The sequence below is a fragment of the Papio anubis genome, chromosome 12 (genome assembly GCF_008728515.1).
Source record: "Papio anubis isolate 15944 chromosome 12, Panubis1.0, whole genome shotgun sequence".
Taxonomy (NCBI): domain Eukaryota; kingdom Metazoa; phylum Chordata; class Mammalia; order Primates; family Cercopithecidae; genus Papio; species Papio anubis.
The window spans coordinates 74,571,623-74,598,317 of NC_044987.1; the positions used below are offsets into that span (position 1 = coordinate 74,571,623).

The 26,695-nt window shown below is 42.6% G+C and overlaps 1 protein-coding gene across 3 annotated transcripts in view; it reads left to right on the top strand.

Annotated features, from left to right (window-relative positions):
• INSC (INSC spindle orientation adaptor protein) overlaps nucleotides 1-18,175 on the top strand; it is a 135,374-nt gene extending 117,199 nt beyond the window's left edge. Inside the window, exons 10-13 of one of the 3 annotated variants that reach the window (XM_003910179.4) lie at nucleotides 6,589-6,655; nucleotides 9,892-10,047; nucleotides 11,432-11,508; nucleotides 16,899-18,175. In XM_003910179.4, coding sequence (XP_003910228.1) covers nucleotides 6,589-6,655; nucleotides 9,892-10,047; nucleotides 11,432-11,508; nucleotides 16,899-17,027 — 429 coding nt within the window. In that variant the 3' untranslated portion in view covers nucleotides 17,028-18,175. Of the gene's footprint in view, nucleotides 1-6,588; nucleotides 6,656-9,891; nucleotides 10,048-11,431; nucleotides 11,509-12,550; nucleotides 14,791-16,898 lie in introns of those variants that run through there. The other 2 variants (XM_021926001.2, XM_021926002.2) reach the window with 2 other exon arrangements.
• Nucleotides 18,176-26,695: the final 8,520 nt, after the last annotated feature.

Here is a 26,695-nt window from a genome sequence, read left to right on the forward strand (position 1 = left end):
GTCCCCTTCTTATCACAAGGAATGACTAGCCCCCTCTTGAAGCCTCACTGAGTCCTATGAAAAGGAGATCAGGGTGGGGAGAGAATGTGGTCATGCTGCCAGCAGATAGTTCTCTCTGTACCTGGAGTCAGCACCTTTTCATGTTACTCCACTGTCTGAGCCAGGCACGTCCTCCACTGTCCTCAGGATGGCTTCACCTTCTGCCCTGGCTCAGAACAACCACTTAGCTAGTGAAAGTGCACCCATTAAAGAAACAAATGGCTCTTTCCTGTGGCAGCGGGAGGATTAAGGTGATCAGAGGGCTCTCTGTAATGAAGACAAAGAAGATGAATTAGGTTTTGAAGTGCTCACCACCCCCTGAAATACTTAGGAGATTAAATGCCCCATGAGGCTTCCGGTAATGAATCTGCCAATGACGCCAATGCTGTGTGGAACCTCTTGGTCTTGGATCTATACGGACCACCTCTGTTTGGACAATGAGAACCCCTCCATCATCCTGGCAAGCCAGGTCCACTTAATTTGTTCAACAGAAGCCTCGTTGCGTATGCCTATCCTGTAGCCACCCTTGGGATGTGGACGTTGGTGAGGGCAGCCTTGGACATAGGCTCTTCTACCCCCTTTGGCTAATCTACAGGAAGGTGGCATGGACTGCAGCTGATATTGTCAGCCATTGAAAAGCCTGACAAGCAACCTGGATAGTCCTATGCTTTCATGCCCAGGAGGTATTTTCCAGGAGCCATACTGTCCATGGAATCCAGCAACAGATCTGACAGGGGGAGATAGGAAAGGGGCTACCTCCAAATGTGTTGGTGAACTTCTGCCCTGTCTGTCAAGCAGCGATAATCTAGGATGGAAGAGAACTGATTATCTTGTCTAATATATAATAGAGATTTTTACTGAGCCTGACTTTTTGTGGCCTTCAGGAATTAACTGCTTTCATAAGGGCAGGAGTGCTAGTATATACTTCCCACAATAATACCTCATCTGTTTGGCATTTTAGAATGACTAGATTTTGTAACATTTCTGGGACCTCACTGTGAATACCATTTATCAGGAAATGCCAGTCACTAGGGGTTTCGTTTTTGACTCACATCTCAAAATCTCTCTATAGTTTATAAAGCTCTGTTGTGTACATATGTGACATATTAGAAACAGCACAGGTTTTTAGTTCAGACAGATTTGAGTTCACATTCTGGTTCTGCCGTTTCCCAGCTATGTGTTAGTAGACAAATCACTTTACCTCTCTGAGCCACAATTTCCTCATCTGCGTAATGGGAATAATAACATTTGCTCCCTCCCTCATGTCATTATGATGATTAGATGGGATAATGCTCGTAAAGTACTTAGAACCAAAGCGAATACTCAATAATGAATGGGACGGGGTTCTCTAACAGAACCAGAGGCTGGGATAGGTCTGAGACAGGGAATGTAAGCTTTGGGACAGGAAGGTAGGGTCAGGAAATATAGTTAACGTGGTGGCAATTGTATTGGTCTGTTCTCACATTGCTATAAAGAAATGCCTGATGTAATCCCATTACTTTGGGAGGTTGAGGCAGGCAGATTACCTGTGTTCATGAGTTCAAGACCAGCCTGGGCAACATGGCAAAATCCTATCTCTACAAAAAAAAAAAAAAAAAAAAAATTAGCCAGGCATGGTGGTGCACACCTGTAGTCCCAGCTACTTGGGAAGCTGAGGTGGGAGGAGGCTTGAGCCCAGGAGATGGAGGTTACAGTGAGCCAAGGTGGCACCACTGTACTCTAGCCTGGACAATAGAGCCAGACCTTGTCTCAAAAATAAAAATAAAAATAAATTACCTAAGACGGGGTAATTTGTTAAAAAAAAAAAAAAAGGTTTAATTGGCTCATGGTTCTGCAGGCTGTACAGAAAGCATGAAGCTGGAATCTGTTTGGCTTCTGGAGAGGCCTCAGAAAACTTACAATAATGGTGGAAAGCAAAGGTGAAGCAGATACATCGCATGGCAGGAGCAAGAGCAAGAGAGAGTGAAGGGGGAGGTTCTTCACACTTTTCAACAAGAACTCGCTCACTGTCACAAGAACAGCACCATGAAGATGGTGCTAAATCATTCATGAAGGGTCCACCCCCATGATCCAATCACCTCCCACCAGGCTCCACCTCCAACATAGGGGATTACAATTCAATGTGAGATTTTGGTGGAGACACAGATCCAAACCATATCAGGGATACTGTGTAGTATTGGAGGAATCCAGGATCCCAACACCCTGTCCTGACCTGCTCCAGAAGCCCCTCCCCACAAAGCCAAGGGCAAACCAAGCATAGAGAATATGGTCTGACCTTTATACGCTCTCTAATACTGTGGGCTTACAGCCCAACATTTGTGTAATCCCCAGGGTGAGACAGCTGGGCTTCACCCAGGAGAGCCCTTCAGCCTATTCGCCAGCAATACAGGACTGACATCCAAAACAGTTCCATGGCTTTTATCATGCGGTCTCCTCAGCCTTAATCTTAGCCCTCCAGGCTTGCCTCTTTAGTAGTAAGGGAAAGCTGGTCCTGTCAACAAGAAGACCCATGTACCAGAGAGAAGAAGCCATGTGCTTGTCTTTGGGTCTAGGCAGGAGCCCTTCTCCTAGTCTCCACATCTGTCCAGCCCTCTCAGGTCTTGCACCCTGGGCCCTGAGCCATGTCTGCCAGCAGGAGGGAGAGGCTCAAAAGAGAGCAGAAGAGGAGAGGGCTGTACCTTCTCCTGGGCTATCTTGCCTCTCTGGCCTTGGAAAAGAAAGTATGTTCAAAGAGACCACACTTTTCTTCCCTTAGATCCCTTAATTCTACAAATCAATGTCCTTGTCTGGATTCTTTCTGCTCTTTGGTAGAGGAAGCGGCATGGAGGGAAGACTGCTGAGACATTGCTAGGATGTGAGGCAGGCCTGGTTCACACCTTTGCATCGGTCTGCAGGCAAGTGTTTCTCCTCTGTGTGTGCTGACATCAAAAGGCCTCACTAACCTCCTTCCTACCACACAGGGACATTTCTTCTTGAATCAGTGACATGGGAGGTCGCCTGCTATCCTGTATCAATTTCCTGTCTGCCTCAATTTTCATGTCTTTGGAGGCCAAAGAAAAAAAAAATTGAAAATGCCAGAGAAGGTAGTGAATACACACTTTGCTGTTCCTCTGATGGGAAGGGTTGACCTGCTCTGGTACAGGCTCCCCTTTGGGAGGGATCTCACATTAGCAGCGTGTCTTGGCCACACGGATGCTCAGCCCCCCGAGTGCTGCATGTTACTTGGCTAGTGTTTCTTGACACAGTCTGTCAAGGCTTGGGTCCTTTCAGGTTCTCCTGCCCAGAGCAAACCATATTTATTTTATTTAACAAAGGGTGCTTGATATTAACTCATTGAATGCCCATACAGGTCTTAAAAGATACCTTTTATTTATTTACTTATTTAGAGACGGAGTCTTGTTATATTGCTCAGGCTGATCTCAAACTCCTGGCTTTAAGTGATCCTCCTGCCTCAGCCTCTGGAGTAGCTGGGATTAAAGGCATGAGCTATGGTGCCTGGCTGAATTATTTTTATTTCTTATGGTAGGGCCCCCAAGGATGTCCACATGATAATCCTTAAAACCTGTGAATAAGTTACTTTATATAGTGACAGGGATATTCTAGATGCGATTGAGTTCAGATCTTGACATAGGAATATTATCCTTGATTATCCAGGTAAATTCAGTGTCATCACAGAAGTTCTTGTAAGAGGGAGGGAAGAGAGTCAGAGTCAGAGAATCAAACGTGATTAAGGAAGCAAAGGTCAGAAGGATATACTCCCCTGAGCCAAAGAATGACAGCAGCCTCCAGAAGCTGGAAAATAGAAACTAGGAAATTGATTTTCCCCTAGAGTCCCCAGAATAAATGAAGATCTCTCAACACCTTGGTTTTCGCTATGTAAGACTCATTTAGAACTTCTGACCTCTAGAACTGTAAGATAAAATCATGTCATTTTAAGCCACTAAGTTTGCAATAATTTGTTATAGCAGCAATAGAAAATGAATACACCAAGGCACAGAAGGTTAGGTAACATGGCCAAGATCATAGCAAAATGTGATAGAGCCAGGATTCAGATGTAGGTTGAGCTACATGCTTAGCTATTACATTATACTGACCTCTTACCTAGGACCTCTCTCAAGGGTGATGTCCTCTGGATTCACCAAACAACTGCAGAGGGAATGGTGCCCTTTCTCTTAGGTGGAATAGAACTTAATTGAACATCATCAGGCGAGACTGAATTAGTCTGGGCTGGGGAAACTGTCCGCCTGGCTCCTGCACTCTGCCCCCTGACAGCATTGCTAACTTGTATCCAACCAGGTAAAACAGTTGTCCCTAAAATCCCACCCATGGACTTGACTGTGAGGATAAACATTGACCTCTTTCCCCTCTATGTTACGGCCCACAAAAGGATGTTTTACAAGGGGGACTCAAAGCAGGGCATAATTGGCATTTATTCAAATTGTACTTAATTGAATACTTCATCTGCACCTCCAGAAAACCACATGGGGTACAGGCTCTGTAAAGAGGAAGTAATTTTCATTAACAGGATCTAAATTAGTCTGACACAAAGACCTACGTGGTGCCTGTGACATGGCTAATAATTACTGTGTAATGAACCCGTTGCCACAGACAAAGGTTTCCTTTTCTTTTCCTAGTTTGTCCTTCCTTCCTTCCTTTTCCTCCCTTCCTCCTTCCTTCCCTCCTTCCTTCATGGATCTGCATGTCAAGTAAGTGTTTTTATTCAGAGAGGCCAGCCTGGTGATGGTGGGACGTCACAGCCCCTGTGTGGTGGAAACAGAGTCCATACTTCCTGCCAACAGCCCAGAGATAGCCAAATAAACTCTAAACTGACATGGACTGGGCCGTGTACCTCCTCCCTCATAAGAATGTGCACACGATGCCTCTTGGGGAACTTTCCAACCCAGCTTTTTCCTCTAACTCCTTCCACTGAGCCCACAAACACAATCTTAAAAAGTACAAAGATAAGTAAATAAATAAGTAAAAGAGCCTCTAGGTCCTAAACCTCCTTTAGTCCTATTATCTTCTTAACTGCAAATAGGAGCTTGTCACCCCCGTCATAAAACACCTGGTGGTACAGAGTTGCTTTCAGGATAAAGGTTCTGGAGTGTTCTCCTGTCCTTCCTCTGGCAGCCGACTGTAGTCATGCTCATCCAACCAGGCCTCTGATGGGGTCTGAGCTGGAAGGGGTTGTCACACGCACACATGCTGCAGCAACCTAAGAATGCGGAATCCCCTTCCAACATGTGTTTAGAAGGAAAGGAGAGAGAGAGATATTCTACTAATATGGTAAAGTTTTTCCTTTCTGTTTAAAAGAAGACATTTTTAAATATATTTGTTATCCAGAGTAAAATAGCAATATTTGTTATCCAGAGTGATTAAAATGTAGATAATACTCTTTCTTGGTAGACATCACATTACTATCCAGTTTCAGCATTTTAGCTGCCTGAATTGTACTCAGTAGACTGTCAACTGCCGTCTCAGAGGAGGGGGTAGGGGCACAACCTTTGCTTATACCATCCTGCAAGCTTTGAAGAAATCTTTCAAGAGACAGAGGCTTGTATCAGTGAGAATTGTTTTTTAATTTAATTTAATTATTTATTTTAATTACCACTTGAGAGCGCTGTCCATTTCTGTGAAAGTGGGTGAATTTTCTTCTTGCTATTTATGTCAGGAGCAGTGTTGTGGGTGGTATCTGAGTTAATGGGTGCCATGTTTCCAATCTATTCTAGTAGCATTTTGGCACCCTTTTGCAGTTTGGGGTCTCCGGAATGAGTCCTCTGTCAGCCCATTCCTTAATCCAGTTTGTGCTTGTGAGTTCTTTTCTCCCTTGACTGTACCAGGGGTTTCAGGTGAGGCTGGTTACAACCCATAAAGCTGTAACTGAGACTCACTGTCCACCTGGTGTCAATACCGCTTTCCTACAGGCAGAGACTTTCAGCGATGACTGGTAAGCGAGGCTTACCACAGACTTGTAACGTGCAGCTGAGTATGCACTTTCTCATCAGATTCCATATAATACCCAATGCTTGATAATGCTGCCCCTTCCTACTGATGCCCTCTAACGTGACCTTAGCCTTCATTCATCGCAGGTTGAAAGTAGGTGAGGGTTAGTATTCAGGAAAGAAGCTGGGATGGAAGAACTCAATCCAGAGTAAGAGCTAGCTATCGAGGACAAGCCAGCACAGAGGAGTTTGAGGGGCCAGGGACCTGCTTGTTCTGTCTGCATTTCAGGACTGGGGACCAGAGCAGAAAGACAGCTGGGCCCCAACTTCACCCAGGGTTATGCTAGTCTTTCCAGGGTGTCCTGGGGCCCTTGGGAGCCATGCTATAGCCGTAGGCTGATAAATGGGTATTAGTCACCGGGGAAATACATCTGGGTGGCAGGAGCCCATGAGGATGGAAGCAAATGCCTTGGAAGGATAGGCCCGGTGGACAGGAAGGAGTCACGGGAGAAAAGGAAGCTTTGTAGCCCCTGTCTGACCTGTCTGTAGGAAGTACCATTAAGGTCAGGTGTGCTCATTTTCTCAGTTTCTAAATTCTCTTTTCCAGATTGTGACCATCTTGGCAAACATGTCTGTCCTAGAGCAGTGTGCCTCTGACATCATTCAGGAGAATGGTATGTCTTTGCAGCATTGTACATGTTATGTGAATTATCTGGATGTAGGGGACTGGTCTTTGTGCTTGTGTGAATGCCTGTGCGGGTATGTAAATAGGTACATGTAGCCGGGCGCAGGGATCACGCCTGTAATCCCAGCACTTTAGGAAGCAGAGGTGGGTGGATCAACTGAGGTAAGGAGTTCGAGACCAGCCTGACCGACATGGTGAAACCCTGTCTCTACTAAAAATACAGAAATTAGCTGGGTGTGGTGGTGGGCGCCTGTAATCTCAACTACTCAGGAGGCTGAGGCAGGAGAATCGCTTGAACCTGGGAGGCGGAGGTTGCAGTGGACTGAGATCACGACATTGCACTCCAGCCTGGGTGACAGAGCGAGACTCTGTCTCAAAAAAGAAAAAAAAAATAGGTACATGTGTCTCCACGCTTGCATGAGCATATATGTGTGTGCTTGTATGTGGGCAACTGGGCCTATATATGTGAATATTTGTTTGCTTTTGTGAGGCCTAAATTCTAGTGGAAGACAGATAATGTATAAGAAGATAGCAAATGTCCAGTGATGATAGTGTGACAGTGCCCTGGGGAAAATGAAGCAGGGAAGAAGAGTAAGGTAGTATCAGGGTGGGGTGGTGATGGTTGGTATTTTAATAAGATGGTGAGGAGAAGGCAAATATTTCATATGATCACCAAATAAAAAAATCTATTCCTACCAAGGGATACATTCCAACTTTAAATTGTTCCTATCTTATTGGATTTGGCTGCAGTAGAAAGCTGAGGAAGGGATGAGTGGTAGAGCAGGTGAGGGCAACCTGAATGTCTTTAGCCCTCACTGAGAGCATCTCTTCTCCCACTTGCTCCCTTGTTCCATCTGGTGCTGAACATGTCACCAAGGTCCAGGTGGGGTGGGCCAGGTTTCATTGGCCTGGGAGCTGATCGAAGCCGTTTCTGCCAACGGACAAGGCGGCTGCCTTGCAGCTGGGAGCAGAGATGGTGAGGGCTTCCTGTGACTGGGAAATAAGGGAGCAATTAGCAACCAGTTGGAAACCAGAGACGCTAATGAGGCAGAGTGAGCTGGGAGCCTGGGCCGGCTGCCTCTGCTCTTGCTAAACCCCCTTCTCCCAGGCTTCCCTGCTGTCTTAACAAACATACAGTTTCCCATCCCCCATTGCTCTGTTACTAATTGAAGGACATCATTTTGTGTTAATTTTATGTGATTGAGCTAATAATGAGAAACTTTGCTGAGCCAGCTGAGGCCATGAAGCTGAGCTATTGCATCTGTGCCCTGTTCTTTCGGCACTTATAGAGCCTTATGTTGAAGTGTTCAGTGGGAGTGGGTCTCCAAAGGCCTGTGAATTTGAGATGGGAATATCTGGCATCTGTAGAGGGTTTTATGGTTCACAAAGTGCTATTGACTGACTCGCTCAGTAAACAGTTATTGAGACCTAATATGTGCCTGGCATTGTGCTAGACAACGAGAACAGAGATAACTAAATCCCTGCCTTTGTCCTAGAGGGTCTCACAGTCTAGACAGAGAGCACAACTTAACAAAAGTGACATATGATAGAAATATAACATCTACAATAGAATAATGCAACAGAGGGAGGTTGTCATGGTGATTGAGGTTGAAAACTGGAACCATACTCTGTGGGTTTGAATCCTGGCACTGTGTTTACTAACCATATGACTTCTCAGTTTTTTCATCAACAAAATACAAATAATCCCTACCTCATAAGGATGTTGTGAGGATTAACATGAAGCATGTTAGAAGATGGTCTGGCACAGAATGAGCACTGTGCTAAGATCCTCTGCTCTTTCAGGAAACAGTGGCAGTCTCACGGGGTTTACCTGAAGAGAGTTTAATGAAGGAGCTATTTTCCAAAGCAGGGCAGGATTTGAGGAATCAACAAAGGTGTCAGTGCAACTGGGGTATACTGGAAGACAGGCCTCTTAGGTCTGGACAGGGCAAATCTTGTTGTACAGGCTGGGCTTTGAGAGTCCATGGTCTAAATCACAGGTTGCAAACTTAGATGTCTACACAATTCAGACAGGTAATGTAAATGGATGAGGTGAATTCACCAGAGACAGGATCAATCTCTTTTAAAGAAGGAACTCATAATAAGCTTTAAAAATTTGTTGTCCAGAAATGAGGGCCTAGGGTTAAAATTCAGGAGGCAGTTTCAGAAGTCAGAAATCTAGATTTTTACAGAAATCCTCCAATTAGCACACTATCAAAAATCTAAAAAATTGTAGACGCTGTGTGGAGCAACAAAACAAAGCAAAACTATATTCTTGGGTAATGTCTGGCTTAAGTTCTAAGCTGCAGAAGCCACTGGGTGCAGAAGAGGGGAGTGTGGGATGGGCAGTTGGGCAACAGCTCACACTGAAGATAAACTTTTACTACAACCTGCAGGATGGAGTTTTTTAGATGGAGCATCAAGAGGGAAAACGGCATCCCTTGTAGAGAGAAAGACTGGGTAAAGGCAAGGAGGTATGAGTGGATATGGGTGTGGTTTCTAGAACAATCAGAAGACGAATCTGATTTCAGGGGGAGGTAGGAGGCTTCTCAGAAGAGATTATTCAGGTCGAAATCTCTCAGTTTAACTACTGCACCCTTTTCCAGCTTGAGTTCACTCTAAAACATTTGATCTAGTTATTATCCAGCTTAGGTTTGGATCACCTCTTACCTGGGGGATTCATCACTACTGGACCTGTCTGAATTGCAGCCAGTATCAGAAGTGAAGAGGTGATGTAGAGAAACCAGTTATCTGAGTTTCTTTCGTTTTTGTTTTCTTAATCCTAAATGTGATGCTACATCTGAATTGTAGTAGCAGCTCCCTCAACTGCTAACTATGTGACACTGGGCAAGACACTTCACTTGTCTCTGGGCTTCAAAATGGAATTATAATGGTACCAAATACATGAGGCTACTAGAAGGTTTTAGGGCATTATGCATTTACTATGCATTTAGCACAGTGTTGAGTAAAAGCTCAATAATAGCGCTAAAAAAATAAAGATGTCTTCAGATGTTCCTCCCAAGTATAGTGACTTGGTACATGAAGACACCCTCAGGAGTAGAAGGCATGGAGAAATAGCCTTGTCCAGCTTCTGCCCTGTGGGTGAGACCCCTGAAGTCATCCTGACAGCCTTTGCTTGCACCCTGCAGCCACCTGTCCAGCTGGCCCCATGGGGAAGGCTCCATGCTGGGGGTAGGTACCAACTGTTCCTTGCTTCCTGCCTAGGGGTCCAGCTCATCATGGGCATGCTGTCCGAAAAGCCAAGGTCTGGGACCCCTGCTGAGGTGGCAGCCTGTGAGCGAGTCCAGCAGAAAGCTGCAGTGACCCTGGCTCGTCTCAGCCGAGACCCAGATGTGGCACGGGAGGCTGTGCGGCTCAGCTGTGAGTGGTGCTTGCTGGCTGTGACTGGAGTGGAGTGGGGGGATTGGGGGCAGGAGCAGCTCTGATTTCATGGTGGCAACAGTGGACACAGGGCAAGGACTGGCTGGCATAAGCCCTATCTCTGGGGGCTAGAAAATGCTGGGATGGAGGCTCAGGGGTGCAGCCCCTAGTCTAGTTTGTAACCTGGGGCTGAAGCAAGAGGGAGAAAGGACCTAGAGTGGTAAAAGTTGGCCAGAATAGTGACTCACCTGCAGACTGTTAATAAGAACCCCATTATTTCATTCACTCATTCATTTATTCACTTGCTTAGTTATTCATATACTCGTTTGTTTACTTATCTACACGTTCATTTACTCATTAATTTATCCTTTAGTTCATTTATTCATTAACCCATTCATGACTTCATTATTCACTATTAACTCCTCCATTAATTCACTCATTAACATGCTCATTCATTCAGTTAGTCACTTATTTACCCAACAAATATTTTCAGAGCACCCACCCTACGCTAAGCTCTGTTCTGAGTGCTGGGCATGTGACACTGGATGTGACATTGTCCTGACCACAGGGGCTCACAGCCTCATGGAGGTGACAAATAAAAAAAGGGATATTCTCACTTCAGTATCATGGGAGTGACACTCAAAGCATGTCCATGGTGCATTTGGCATGCACAAGAAGTAGCCCATGTTTATCTGGGTGAGTCAAAGAATGTTTTAACAAGGGGGCGAGTCCTCTGCTGTGGTTTGAAAAAGTAAGTAAAAGTAAGTAAAAAGTGAAGACTGAGAAAGGGCTTTTCAGGAAGAAGCGTGAGAAAAGGCATGGCAGTGTCACCAATCCTCCAGGTACCCAGAGGGACAGCCTGGGGCAGCAGAGGGTTCCTGCTCCTTCAAGACCTTACAGAGGATGGACACGCAGACTGCATTTGCATACCTTCTACTGCTATCGTATAATGAGGGTTTTTTTTTTTTCTTAAAGTTTGAAAGAAGTCAGTCTGCATTGCAAAGCTAAGTCATTCACTTAACTCTGCTCAGTAATGCCCTAGGAAATATTAGTAGAGTCTATAGTTTTATGTTATTTTAGCCAGAGTATATTTTCTGGCTGAAATTGGCACTTGAGAAAAAAAGACACAGCTAGGAATTTTGTCTGGTAAAGATTCAAATGTTAACCCACATCTGTGGATTTGGCTTGGATGCTTCAGCTTGGCCTGACCCTAACCAGGCTCTGCTCACCACTGAGGGAGTAGAAAGTTTCCACCACAGACTCCCCGAGGTGGGTTCAGCCCCCTTCTCTGGCAGATTGGGTGTGCAAGGGAGGCCCAGAACCTCTGGGTCAGGCCCGACTGGGCCCCGTCCTGGGCTTGAGGCTCTCCCTGTGTCTCCTACAGGCATGTCCCGTCTCATCGAGCTCTGCAGATCCCCATCAGAAAGGAACAGCAGTGATGCCGTGCTCGTGGCCTGCCTGGTGAGTTCTCAGTCTTCCCCCAGCTTTTCCCCTGGCCTTCAGGATGCAGACAAGGGGGCCAGGAGAACTGGCTGTGCTGTGGCTGGCTTCAGTAAGCCATAAAACCTCTCTGGGCTTTAGCTTTTCTCTTTAGGATAGTGATCATTATAATATTTGTTTCACTTAATTCATAAAATCGTGATGAAAATTTTATGAGGTAATATGTGTGAAAGATGATGGCTGAGAAACTCCCTCTTCCCTCTGTTCTACCACTACAGTTTTAGGAACAGGAACCTTTGAGGTTCCTGTGGAACGCTAGTTGGTGTTGTCTATGTCATGGTGCCTGCAGAACATGGGAGCTAGGATAAGGATATCCCCTGCCTATTCCAAAGGGAATAAAGGGAGAAAAGCCTCCACTTATCCCTACAGGGAGCCCATCTGGTGGCACTCTTCCAGCATTGTAGCTCCCTCCACCTTTGTGGAACAGAACGAGAAGGAACACAACAAGATAGAGTGGACTATTCAGCAGCAACCTGGATCCTCACCTTGAACACAAGCAAGTGTATCCTAGGAAGTCCCCACCCAACTTCTTTTTGCTAGGGGTCCATCATGAAATAATCAATAGTACCAGACAGAGAATGCACACTTCGTCTATATATTCTTCCCTACTAGGGCTGTAAGGACTCTCAAAGTAGAGTAGCTTCCATTTGAAAACATTTAGGAGCAGGGAAGCCACTCTATAAACAGAACCCTTAAGTTCCAGAAGAAAGTGCTGGCTCTTGTGATCAAAGAACACAAGGGGGAAGTGATGGATTTAAAGATCCTTCAAGCTGTCTCACAGTAAAGTCCTCTCCTCAGCCCATTTTGAGCTGAGCTTGTCTCTTTTCTGGGAGTTTCTGATGGGCGTTTCGCAGTTGTAGAAACAGTAGGGCATTACAGTCAATCAGACCTGTCTTGGTTGTACCATTAATGAGCTGTGTGACATTTGATAAGTCACTCAATGCTATGCATTTTATTCAATAAATGTTTACGGAATGATTCTGTGTTCCATTCACTGTTCTAGGCTATGGGGATACAGCTGCAGGTAAAAAAGACAAAAATCTCTGCCCTTCTGTGGCTTTTATTTTGGTACGTTCAAGGCAATCTTAATCTTCTTGTGCCTTTGGTGGTCTGGTGAAGCTTACAGACCCCTTTTCAGAATAATCTTTTAAATGCAAAAATAAAAATAAAATGTATAGAATTAAAACCAAAACCAATTATATTTAAAATTATTAAACTATTAAAATATGTGATATATTAATATATTTGCTTTTTAGTCAACACATTAAATAAGACCTAGCAGTAAGTCTAGTAAGTATTGTCATCTTGACTCGTGCAGACCATAAATGGTATTTGAAAATATTTTCAACAACTTTCATGGGCTGTGAAAGTATCTGTAATTTCTACTGGGAAATCACAAGTCACAGGGATTGCGAAGACGCCATGGTTTGTTGCTGCATTCACATTGCAATAGAAGGAAATGCTAAGTTTCAGTTACAGGTTGGTGAAAATAAAGATGTAACTTTTTCTCATTCAAATTCACAGATCCTCTTAATTCCGCCTGTTCTAGCAAGTGAAGTGAGAGGAAATTAACATGTAATGATTGACCCCAACTACCACTGCCTGACTCTGAATAGACCCTGAGGAAATGTTGGTAGCATTGAAATCACTTGGGAAACTATAAAGCTCCATTCAAATATGAGGGCTTGTGATTATTACTGCTATCATTTTTATTAGTGTGAAGGAGAGCACACAGAAGAGCTTGGCTACTATCTTTAATCACTTTAAGGACTTTCAAGCCGAAAAGGGATTATATTTGTTCTGTGGATGAGTTGGTGGATGCTGAAGAGAACCCCTCCCTCCCTAATCCATTCTCCGTGTGGCTTCTGAGTTAATTTTCCTAAGGACAGTTTATAATCATGACACTTTCATGAAATCTCCATCGAACCTTTTCATGGTTCCCCATTATTTCTGGGCCACTGTCCGTCTGTTCAGCCCTTCTCAGTCTGGCTCCGACCATCCCTAAGGCCTGCAGACCTCCCACTGTCTCCAGGCCCTGTCCACCTGGGTTAAGCCAGAGCACCCTGAACTGTGTGCCTTGACCCTTGCTCCCAGCAAATGTTTTCTCTATAACTCTGTTTATTAAAATTCTGCCAATCCTTCCAAGCTTAGATGTAAATCTCTCTCCTTCACAAAATTTTCCAGGAGCTCTGTGTGGTGCAAAGCCAGAGAATAAACAGCATGAACCTGAGCCTCCTGTCTTGGATTTTGTTTCACTCAGTCCAAGGCAGGTTCCATTATCTTTGTCCCAGGTGTTGTAAGGGGAGGCTCTTGGAATTCAGACACAGGCCTGCCTGATTCTAGAGGCCTGCACTTTTCAACCAGACCGTCTTGTTCCAAGCCATGCTCTTTCTCTCCCCATCTCTTATGGCACTGGTCTCCAGCATTGACTCATGGAGGAGGATTTGTATTTTCCCCCCTCTAGCCTGGAACCTTCCCAGGGCAGGGGACTTTTTCCAGCTTTTTGTATATCCATGGGACGTTGAGTTTGGTGACTATGTATTAATTGACTTGGGGACTGATAGACTTGCTTCCCCTTTTCCTAGCTCCCAGTCTTGGGGGTGTCCATAGTTTGTCCCTAGGAATGTTCCAACATTTGAGTGTGGTCTCCTGGCTGGTGAGATTCACTTGGAGTCTAGCCTGGCAGGTGGAGTTAGAAGCCACCATTCCTGTTCTTCCCCAAGACCTTTCCAGCTTCAAAGGCTCCCTTCAGGTGGAGGGAGGAAGGCTCACTTATTGTCTCCCCTGTCTGGGAAGGTGGCAGTGCAGATCATCTCTCCCAAATAGAATGGTTTTTTCCTGAATGAAGCAGCTGTCAGTAGGTTGCCAGGCTTGTTTAATGCTTGGGTGCTTTCGGGCTATCTGGGAATGAGATTCTAGGATGACTAGCTGTTTAACCCTCCCAGAGAAGCAGAGGCTGAGAGAAGGGTTGGCAAGGGTGCAGGGTCCTTTGAGGCTGCTGCACACTGAGGAGGGGGTGCTCTGAGCTATGGTAGGGTTCATGTCCTGTAGACTTTCTGGGGACCGTGGGGAGGTAAGGGTGTCTCTTCTCTCTCTGTTGTTCTCTGCTGTGTTTTGGTTTCTGCTTTGCTCTCTTTCTAGGGTTTGCCTTCTCAGCAGTTTCTCTTTCTCCTTTCCCTCCCTCCCCTCTTTTTATCACCATAACTCCTTTCTGTCCCTCTCTACTCCTTCCTTTTTCTCTCTGCCTCCTTACCTCACCCTACCTCTCTCCTATTATCTCCCCTCCTCCTAAGGGCTCTCTCTTTTATTTTCTTTGCCACGATTTCTCTTTTTTTCTCCATCTCTTTTTTATACTTGGTCTTTTTTCTCCACCAAGTTCATCTCTGTCTGTTTTAATATTTCCTTCTTGTTCTTTTTTCTCTGTTGTCTCTTTTTCTCTGTTTTTTTTTTTTTTTTTTTTTGGCTATTTCCCTTTTCTGTCTTATTTGCTCTCTTGATAAGTCTATGTTCTATTTCTCTGTGTCTCCTTGTCTCCCTTCTTGCTTTATTTTTTATCCCTAATGATGCGAAAATGCACTGGTGGCCTTATTTCTTCATCTTCAGAAAATCCCTGATTCTGTTTTCTTGGTGAAAACTCAAGGGCAATGGGGTTATCTTTCCCTGTTGGAGCCAAGAAGAATCAGAAAGTGCTATGAAGTTTACCCTCATTAGCCCATGGGGTAAACCATGCCCCATGAGAGTCAAGATGTGCTAGTTGGAGGCAGTTCTGGGGAGTCTATTGCTAGAGTCACAGACCCTGCTCATTAATGCACAGAGACACATGCTCCTTCTCTTTGACCCTGCCTGGACATGACAGCACCTGTGACTCCCAGCAACCAGCTCAAACTATCCTCTCTTTTCACTTTGTTGGCCTGATTTCTCAGCAACAGGCTACCTGCCATGTCCAGGTAATGAGCGGTACCCCAGCCTTATGCTCAATATAACCTTGTATCCTGGGGTTGCAGCATCCTACCTGTGTGTGTAGGTCTGAGTGCCCTGGAGTCGGACTCCTGTGTGATGTCTGGAAGGCCACTTTCCCCCTCTGAGCCCTAGTTTCCTTATTTCCAAAATGGAGATCATGACACTTAGCTTGCAACATCATGTAGGGATTAAGTGAGGTGCTATGGGGAGAGCCTCAGTGTTTGCATTCCCTCCTTCTTTGCTTCTTTTGCCATTCTAGATATTCCCCCACTCTTTTTGCTTCCAGAGGTGGGAGAAGAGAGGTACCTTGTTCCCTGCTGTGTATATGCCCAGGAAGAGGGAGGAAATAAATATTTATTAAACACAACATGCATTGCCTCAGTTAACTGGTAAACAGGTCTAGGTAGGTGCACAGCTCACATTTAGTTTCAGGTTGCACTATCAGCAGATCTCAGTATTAAAGCACTTCGTTTATTCATTTCTTTTCAGTCAACATTTATTGAGCCCTGTGCCAACCTCTGTGTTGTCTGCTACAGATACAGAGAAATAGAAAACAAGATCCTTACTCTCGAGGAGCTCAGAGTCTAGTGTGAGAGATAAATACCTAAAAGCTAGTTACAGTCAAGTGTGAGAAACTTGAGGTCCGCCCAGGGGCCCTGGTTGCACAGAGGAGGGAGGGATGGACTGTCTCTGCTTCAGGATAATTGGGGAAGGCTTCATGGGGGAGGTAACAATAGGCAAGAGCAGGAAGTCACTTCAAGTCACAAGTAAGAGTATGAGCAAGGAGGAGGGGGTATAGCTCAGAAGTAGAGCATTGGATTGCAGATTAAGAATATGAGCAAGGACACATGGACATAAAACAGAAATAGCATAGTCATTGCTTATTGTGTGGGGAGCTGGGGAGTGATTTTATTCTGCCAGCACCTCTCTTTGCTGTTCATCCCCCTTGCCAGATGTTGAATTTCTCAGTAGCAGAATCCCTATCTACTTTTACAATATGTTCTCCCTCTCTTTTCTTGTTTTTTTCCATAGTGCTTTCCATAGGACCTTGCTGAATTTATGGATGAATGAATAGTTCTTGCCATTCTAAGTTTACTTTAGGGATCTGGAAACAGTAAAGACCATTACTAAGATTATTAACAGCTTTCAGATGACATCTATCTTAGTGATCAAGGTGTAAATAAAGCCAGGTGAACAAGAGATGTGGTTGCTATGTTGACCAGGGGACCAAGATGGTCGCTGGGGTGCCAAGTGGCCAACATGATGATCAGCCCAAATTGTCTGGTAAATGCACCACTTCCTGAAATGCACATTTCAGGGTAGGTGAAGGAAATACACATACCTGACATGGCCCAGTCTGATATGTGTCACCTCTTCTGTCTTCTCCCCAGGCTGCTCTGCGTAGATTGGCTGGGGTCTGCCCCGAAGGCCTACAGGACTCTGACTTTCAGCAGTTGGTCCAGCCTCGGCTTGTGGATTCCTTCTTACTCTGCAGCAACATGGAGGAGAGTTTTGTGTAGTGGGTGTGGGAGAAGAAAGACATTTGGCTGTTCTCACGCCCCCTCTGAGTACGCACCAGTGAACACACCTGACTACACACAAGCTCTCCTCATTTATTTATACTTAACTTATTTTTGTGTGAAATAAACGGAGGGCGAAATCTTAGAGCAACATCATCAAACAGTCTGTGGTCCTTGGGAATCTTCTTTGTTTTTTATTTTTTGACTTCTGTAGCTTTTCAGTTGCAGATGTTGAAATTCATAATGGCTAATATGACAGATTGTCATGGGTGATTCCACTTCATCTTATTTTTTCTACTCTCACTATATAATCTTGCCTCATTTTTTAAAACTTCGGAACCAGAGTATTTCAACTGCCTAGCAGAGTTTTTTTTTTTTAAGCTATATTTGCTCTTCCCAAAAATCTAACATGAATTCCATAATTGGGTAGAATATATTGGAAAAAAGTTTCTTTTTCTTCAATAAATGGAATTATATATATCCCAGATTTTCTTATTAAGTTGTGTTTTAAACTAAGTTCTTGCTTCCCAAGGTTTCATTCCCCCAAAACTTTTCCAACCATTAAAAGAATTGTCTTGTTTTCACAGGTGTATAAATAGGTTAAGCTCTGATTGATTTAGTGAGAAACCAAAGTGACTTTCAAAAATACTTCCAAAGGCACCAGAAACCCTGCTTCCTTTGGCTTCTTTTCTTTTGTGTAACCTCCTGTTCACCTCCTGGTGAATAGAATCTTCAGATGAGGCTTATTGAATGATTCCTCCTCAAAACTATACTTGAGGGCAGTGGTGTGCTGAAGCCAGCTCATGCCCACTCACAAGGGACAACTGTGGGAATTTCTTCCCAACTCTGCACTCAGTGACCTTGTGTTGGTAGCCATGAGCTACCCCATGAGCCCTCATGTTGAAATTGGCCATAGTGGGAGTATTTACACCACAGAAATTCGCAGATGCTATAAAGCACAGTTTTGCCTTTTTTTTTTTTTTTCCTAGAGAGCTGGTTTACCAATATCACTGCTTGAAAATATCACAAAAATCTGGGGATCCTTCTGAAAATATTAATGCCATCATATTATGATATAATTTACATGATATAATTGTATAAAATCATGATTATAATAATGTTTCAAGAAACATTTCTTAAATTCCCAATTACTAGTTTAAGTGAGTTAATCTAATGAACCAAGTCATGGGCGAAGCATGTAATGTGCATTATCTAATTTATTCCTCACAATAATCACGTAAGTATTAATGAGTGTATTCATATATGTTATTACCTATAATCAGATTAAATTATTTGTCCAAGGTCACTAGCTAGTAAGTGGTGCTAGGATTTGAATCTGGCAATATCTATTACCAAAGCCTTTGTGCTGAAGTCATATGCTGTATAGAAAGGTAATGTCTAGGTCCTCCCACCTAATGTGATGATGATGATGATTATTATGATAGAAAACCCTTATGCAACATTAACCAGGTGCCATGGATTTGTTTTATATCATTCTCGGTATAGATATTAACATTTATTACTATATACCCATTTTACAGAGAAGAAACAGAGGAAACTCATTTTACAGACGCAGCAACGGAGCTGAAGTAGCAAGAAAATGGCAGACCCTGGATTCAAACCAAGGTCTTCTGAGTCCTTATACAAAGCTTCCATTTTTAGAAATAAGGTATATATATATCACTGAGTTATGCTAAGATATTGGCAACTTTCATTATATGATATCAACAAATAACTTTTGTTAATATCATTATGATCTCATCAGAAAAGTTTTTAAATATTGGGAAGCTATCAAGCTTGGAAGCATAAATTTTGTCATTGGCAACAAACACTGTCAGTTGCTTCCCTTGAAGAGATGGACTCACTTTGTTCATTTTTGAGAAAATGTCTGCCAAACACCTCAGTCTCAATAACCACAATTTGTTGACTATTCTTTCAAGTAAAGGTAGTGTTCCATAGAAAAAGCAACTAGTTCATACAGCAGGTCAGACAATCACACAAGTACCTTTCTCTTGAAACTGACATGCATTCTGCTTTGGCATACAGTAGAAATGCCTGAAGTGCAGTTTTCATATCACTCAGAATAGTTAAAATGGCATGTACCAGGGGTCAGAATTTAATACACTTAATAATTTTTACTGCTTCATCAAGGATATTCCTAAGTGGAATTGGCATTTTAAAAATTTAAGTGTGTGGCAGTGAAGAATACAATAACTATAAGTACAGTTTGGTGCCACTGCCTTGATCATATTAAGGTGCAATTTTACTTACCATTGCTTTTGCACCATTAGTGCAAATGTCAATAAGTGGAGAAACGTAAATAACTTCTTAGTATTTTTATAAAAATAGTTTTGACCTCACAGAGCTCCTGAATGTGTCTTAGGAATCCCCAGAGATCAGGGGCCCTACTTTGAGAATCACTGATGTAGTTTAATACTAATTTTATAGTGAGGAAACTGAGGCCTGTGTTGAGGGGAAGCACGTGATTTTTCCCCAAAGCATACAGAATGAAGACTAAATCGTAGCCTTTTGTGTTCAAGGTCAAAGTTCTGCCCATTCCTCAATATCAGGCTAGTTGGTCACTAATATCACAGAACTGGAAGAGATTAAAGGAGAGTAGCTCTTCGGATAATATATAACATTGAACATTCCTACACTGCAACCTTTATTGTGAAAGTGCATATATATCAGCCAGGGGCCTAGTAGGAAACAGAGTTTAACTCGGGTGGTTCAAATAATAAAGTTTTAGTAAAGAGACTACTTGGAGACTTGAATGCAGAGTTAAGGGAGCTATTGAGGGATGCTGAGTCGCCCAGAGACTAACCACCAAGGTAAGCCCTTACCATGCTAAGGGCGGAAGGGTCAAGTGAGATAATAGTGTTACCAAAGTCCACTGAGAGCTGCAGTTGTGGCAGAGGGGCTTATCTGGTGGGAGCCATAGGGACTCAGCTGCTGTGAGGGACATGGAGTCTGGGCAGGGAGGAAGCAGGACAGAAATACCCAGACCATCTCTTCTCACCTTCTGACCTCCTTCCAGTGCTTCCCATTGGCTAGTACTCTGGTGAGAGCCAGTTATGAAATCCTCTGGAACCAGCCACTTGAGAAGACAGCAGGTTAGAGAAGAGTAGAGATTGGATCTGGGTAAGGTTAGGATGGGGCCAAACTGAGAATAATAGCACAGGTAGAAAAGTCTACATCCTTCCTTATTCCTCTGAAAAGCAACCAGTATTACTTTGGGCCTAAAGCAAACCATCAAGTAACAGGATTTATGAGACTTGTTTTAGAGAAGGGGAAAGTAAGGGGGTTATAAGTAGAGGTAAATAATATCCCTCCTTGGAGCCTTGTTTCAGAAAGAACCAGGTAGGGTGGAGTAGGAGATGGCAGCGCCTGGAGAAAGGGAAGTAGATTGTGTCCCAGGCCTCAGAGTAAGGAAGATAGAGATATTCGGGGAACTACCTGTCCCAGGCCTTAGAGGAAGGAAGACAGAGTTATTCAGAAGTTGGTACAGAGCTGAATCAACTGCAGCAGACTGTTAAAATCACAGGAAGTCTATAAAGAGAGGAGTCAGCATAGTTGATGGTTCCTAGACATGGGACCAAAGGCTGTGGCCAGAAGTGTGCTCCAGGGAAAGGTAGAAGAGTCTCCACCTTCCACACCAGCCCTTGACTCTGCCCCATGGTTTTCCCATAGTAACTTTCACTCTGCTGACTCTCTACCTACACTCTGTACAAGACAACTACTATACTGGGCAGGACATTGACCAGCTATGTGGCCTTAGGCCTTCATGATTGAGGCCATGGGCATAAAGTCCTCACTAGTCAGGTGCAGCCACAAGTTAGCTCAGGTCACACAGATCAGGTTGGAATGGGGGTGGCTGACTGATTAAAAGTCAGGATTTTCTTGGCCTAAAGCACACATATTGCCTGCAATCTTCCTTTATCTCTAGGCCCTAGGATGGGATTAAGGCTGGAACTGGGTTTTCAGGAAGCCCACAGGTTGAATAGAGTCTACATCTATATACTGTGTCTAGATGGGGAAATCTGGACACCCAGATTCTTTAGGATACGTGGGCAGCATGCTATGGAGAAACAGTCACACCAGTTGGAATCAGGAGGATTCCTCCATGAGCTAAAAATCCTAGCTCTACCACTTTATTGTTGTTGACTTTGGACAGGGCTTTGTACCTCTATGAGTTTCTGTTCTCTCATCTGTAAAGTAGGGATAATACTCCTGCCTGATCTCCCTCTTAGGGTTAGGATTAAGATTAGGGAAGATCATTTGTATGGAAGTTCTTAGTAAACTATAAAGTTCTGTGCAAATGTAAGTTGTTGTCATCATCATTACTGTCATCATTTTGGAAAGGAGTCTATAGACGACCCAGTACTTCACTTTTGTTATGCTGGGCCCCCTTGACAGTATCCCTTCTAACAGAATTCTTCATTATTGCTCTCACATCTCCACTGAATGTCTTTACTTTCTCTATTATTTGACAGTCCTCAGGATCATGAAGTTTCACCCTATATGAAGCCATAATCTGAAAATTCATCTGTTTGTCCTAGCGTTGGTGTCTATCTCTTGGCATGTTATCTGTTTAACAAAAAAAATTACTCCCAAATTTAGTGGCTTAAAACAATGACAACTACAACAACAGCAGCAACAGTAACAACAATAACAAATTTATTCTTATATTTCCTGTGGGTCAGATTTTCAGAAATAGCTTAGCTGAGTGGATATGGCTCAGGATTTCTCATAAGTTTCTAATGAAGATGTTGAAAGCATTCACAGAATGGCAGAGCAAGGGCTCCCAAAGTCTGCTTCTCCATAAAAGCAATGAGAACACTGTTTAAGATTGTAAAAATCAATTTTTTTCAGAACTTTGAAAATTAATTAAAGGCTTGCAATAATCCAAGGAGTTCCAAAGAAAAAGGCCTGAATCTCTGTAAGAACAGTGAGCTTTGTAGTGTTTAACCTGTCTCATTCTCATACCTCTCTCCCTAGCTCCAGGGTATTCTTAAAGACCAGCAGCCTCAAAACTACAATAGCTGTAAAAACCAGCAGCATAGCACACCAACATGGCACATGTATACATATGTAACAAACCCGCACGTTGTGCACATGTACCCCAGAATTTAAAGTGTAATAATAATAACAATAATAATAATAATAATAAAAAGAAAAGCAGCAGCATAGCAGCTCCTGGAAGAAGCAAAATGAGTTTGGAGTTTCTGTAAAAACTCCAACTAGACATCCATATGCAAAAGAAATCCAACTGGAAAGCTACATTATGCCAAACACAAAAATTAACAGGAAATGCATCATAGACCTAAGTATAAGAGCTAACACTATACAACTCTTTGAAGTAAACATAGGTGTAAATCTTTATAATCTTGGATTAGACAATGGTTTCTTGGCTATGATATCTAAAGCAAAAGTGACAAAAGAACAAATAGGTAAATTATATTTCACTAAAATTAAGAACTTTTGTGCTTCAAAGATCACCACTAAGAAAGTGAAAAGGCAACTCATGGAATAGGCAAAAATATCTTCAAGTCATGTATCTGATAAGGGGTTGATATCAGATACAATAAATTATTATAATTCAACAATAAAAACACAACCCAATTAATAGCTGGACAAAGGATTTGAATAGATATCTCTCCAAAGGAGACATACAAATGGTCAAAACGTATGTAAAAGATGCTCATATCATGAGTCATTAGGGAATGCAAACCAAAATTGCAATGGGATACCACTTCATACTGGCTAGGATTGCTAAAATGAAGAAAATACAATAACAAGTATTGGTAAGGATATAGAGAAATTATAATCTTCATACATTGCTGGTGGGATGGTAAAATAATACAGCCACTTGGAAAACATTCTGTTAGTTCCTCAAAATATTGAACATAAAGTTACCATATGGCCCAGCAATTCCACTCATGGTATATGTTCAAAAGAAATGAAAATATTCACACAAAAACTTGTACACTAAGGTTCGTAATAGCATCACTCATAGTTGCCCCAAAGTAGAAACAACTGAAATGTCCATTAGCTGATAACTAGTCTTTAAAAATGTGATAAACTGTACAATGGAATATTATTTGGCAATAAAAAAATAAGGCATTGATGTAGGCTAAAACAGTGATTAACTTTGAACACATTGTGCTAAGTGAAAGAAACTAGTACAAAAGGCAACATATTGTACTGTTCCAAATATATGAGATGTACGGAGTAGCCAAGCCTGCATGGATAGGCAGTCGATTAGTGGTTGTCAGGGGATATGGGGAAGAGGAATGTGGAGTAACTGCTAGTGAGTATGGAGTTTCTTTTTGGTGTGATGAAAATTGATGGTGAATGTTGCACAACTCTGTGAATATACTAAAAATCCAGTGAATTATACATTTTAAAAGGATGAATTTATGATATGTGAATTGTATCTCAATTAAAACTGTTACTTTTTAAAAAGGTGTTCACCAGGGCTGTGATCACATTAAGACATCAACAGGATTGGAGGATCTGCTTTCAAGGTTGCTCACTCACCTGGCTGGGAAGGTGGTGCTAGTTGGTGGTGGGAGGCCTCAGTTACTCTTCATTCAAGCCTCTCGCAGGCTGCTTCAGTGTCCTCTTGACGTGGCTTTTAGCTTCCTCTAGAGTGAGTGATCCAAGAGAGATAGAGCCAGACAGAATCCACCCTTTTTATGAGCTAGCCTTAGAAGTCACTTAGATGACTTCTGACACATTTTGTTAGTTAGAAGCATGTAACTGCATCTAGACCTCATTCAAGGAAAGGGGAATGAAGTTCCACTGTTTGAAGAGTGGATTATCAAAGAATTTTCAGACATATTTTAAAACCACCACATTGATTATATTTTTAGCAAGGCTTTTCTGTCTAAAATGCTATTTTGCTAGTCACATTCATGTTTTCCAAACTCTTTCTAAACTGCTCACTCAATTTCAGGAAGTCTAATGTGTCAATATCTCTCAGGTCCCAACTATCTCCCTGTGTCCCACTGCTACCAAAATGAGCATACAGAACTGAAAACAAACCCACTCCTTTTCCCTGTACTCCCCTCCACGTCTCTCACCATGCCAGCCACCAGCTGTGGTAGAACAAAGCCAGCAATAATTGCATTTGTTAGAAGAATAAAGGTAAAGAGAAAATTACCACTGAAATTTGATTTCAAAAACAATTCAAAAGGGAATAAAAGGAAAATGCAGCAAGCAGAAGAAAATGTACTTTCTTGCTTAATAACAATATTCCACACCCTTTGAATTTTTTTGCTTGGGATAAGGAGGGCTGGGAGCAGGAAGTGTGTAAGTCTAATTTTCTAATATAAGGTGTAGAAAAGAATAAGAAGGGAAGATCAAAGAATGAGGAAACTGAGAGCCTACTCAAAGGCAATGAGACACAAATGACACTACGTAAGCTTCCGACGTACCATCCTTCATGAGAGGACTTGCCCTAGGAAGACCTGCGGCTCTGTCATGTCTTGTCTCTGGCTATATTAAACATCAGAATAATTACTATCCCTTCAATGCTACCTTTTTGTAACACCCACAAATTCATAGTGTGGAAAGATGGTGTTACACATAAAGGAAACTTTATTAACAAGCAAAAGAAAAGGAGGAAGAAAAGGAAATTGGACACAGAATGGAAAACTCAGGCCAAAGACTTGCAGGGTCTTTCTTTTCTTTTCTTTTTTTTTTTTTAAATAATATTCAGAAAGGTGGAACCTTTGAAAGAGAAAGTTTAAATGAGGAAAGAAGGGATGACGTCAAGCCCTGGATGAGATTTACAGTTAAAGCCCATAGCAGGTGGGAGAACGTCCTGTCCTCCCTCTCCAGGCTGTGCACCCCTAGCAGGCAGGAGACATGAATCTGTCTCAACTGATGAGACCCTCTCAAAGTCCAACCGATTTTAACAGAGCCTTGGAGTGTAGACTGGGAACTTGGTCATATCTATGACCTAGGTAAGAAGTCATAACAGGGACCCTGGGGCAAAGAATCCTATTCTGGAACACAGAACGGGGAAGAATTGAAGGAGCCTTTCCTCAGCTCAGTGGCTCCATTTGAAATTTGCCTCAAAGTATGGAGCTAATGCTGATCATAATTATTGAGTGCCTCCTACCTGGAGTCATTTACCAAGTGTTACCTCTCATTTTCTCCTTGTGAGTTGGGTGCTATTATTGTATTTCCACACATACTCTCCATTACGGATGGGGAAGAGGCTTAGAGGGGTCAAGTAGTGTTGCCAGAACCAGAAAGTTAATGCTGATGCGGGATAGATTCCATATCTCTTTGACTTTAGAAGCTAATTAGGAAAAAAGTAGGTACTTAACACCATACACTTATTAGCAGCTAGATGTGGCGCTGGATCTTTGTAGAGCCATTGTCCTCCAGCAAACATATCATGAAGGTCTGCTCTAGGCTCAGGAAAGAAAAATAAATATAAGTAAGTGCCAGGATTACCTCTGATTTTAGACTAGAGGGTGGCGAGTTGTAGATAAGCCAATTCCTTCAGAAAAGCTTTAAAGTATAGTGGTTAAAACTGTAGACTGTCGTGGATTTGAATCCTGGCTCTACCATTTACTAACTATATAATCTTGGGAAAGATACATACCTCCCTGTGCCTCAATTGCCTCATATGTAAAATGGGATAATGATAGTGCCTTAGGCATAGGATTGTTGTGAGAATTAAATGTGGCAATACATGGAAAAGACTTAAAATAGCGCCTAATGGCAAGTGCTCAATAAACGTGGTTACAATGAAAGTTAACTGAATCCCACTTTTGCATCTATTCAGGTTGCCTGGTCAGGTTGCCTGGTCATGCTTGACAGTGCTTTAGATGCAGGCCCATAGTGTGTTAGAAACAGAGACTATTAATCCTGTGAGGGATGCAGAGACCATCTAGGCTGAGCTCTACATCCTCCACCTAGGAAAGAAGAAACAGGCTTAAAATTACAGAGCAAATAAATGGAAAAGCTGGTACTTGGATCCAAGAAATAACAACTACTACTATCACAGCTGCCATTTTCTTGAGCACTTGTTCTGTGCCAGGCACTGTATATATACTACTTCACTAAATTTCTAAAACAATTCCTGCTAAGTAGATATTATTGATTCCTTTTTACAATTAAGGGAACTGAGGTTTAGAAAGACTTTACATCTTGCCTAAGATCACGTAATAGAAGGCAGGATTTGATCAAACACTTTCTGAAACCAAAATCCATGATCATTCCACTTGGTACATATATATTTTATTTTATTTGTGTATACATAAGCCCAAACACTATACACGATCTTAAAACACTTTGGCAAATTCCAGACTTTATTTGAAAAAAAAAAGTTTACATTTTAATTAGTTAATTCTTAAGCACAGATACACAATATTTTAACACTTGTTAAAATTTCAGTCATAGATATGAAAATTCTTTCAGGGAGAAAGAGAATAGGAATGAGAATAAAATATAAAGTAAATAATGAAAATAAAAGTCCTGTGCAATTCCTGACCAACACCAGAAAAAATCTCTAAAATACTCCTTATTCTAGCTTCAGAGTAAAGCATCAAAGACAAATCAAAGTGGATGCTATAAATTATCAGCTCAATTTTTAAAACAATGACAGCCTTTGGGAACGAATGCTTTAACATGTCTTTTTGTTAGATATT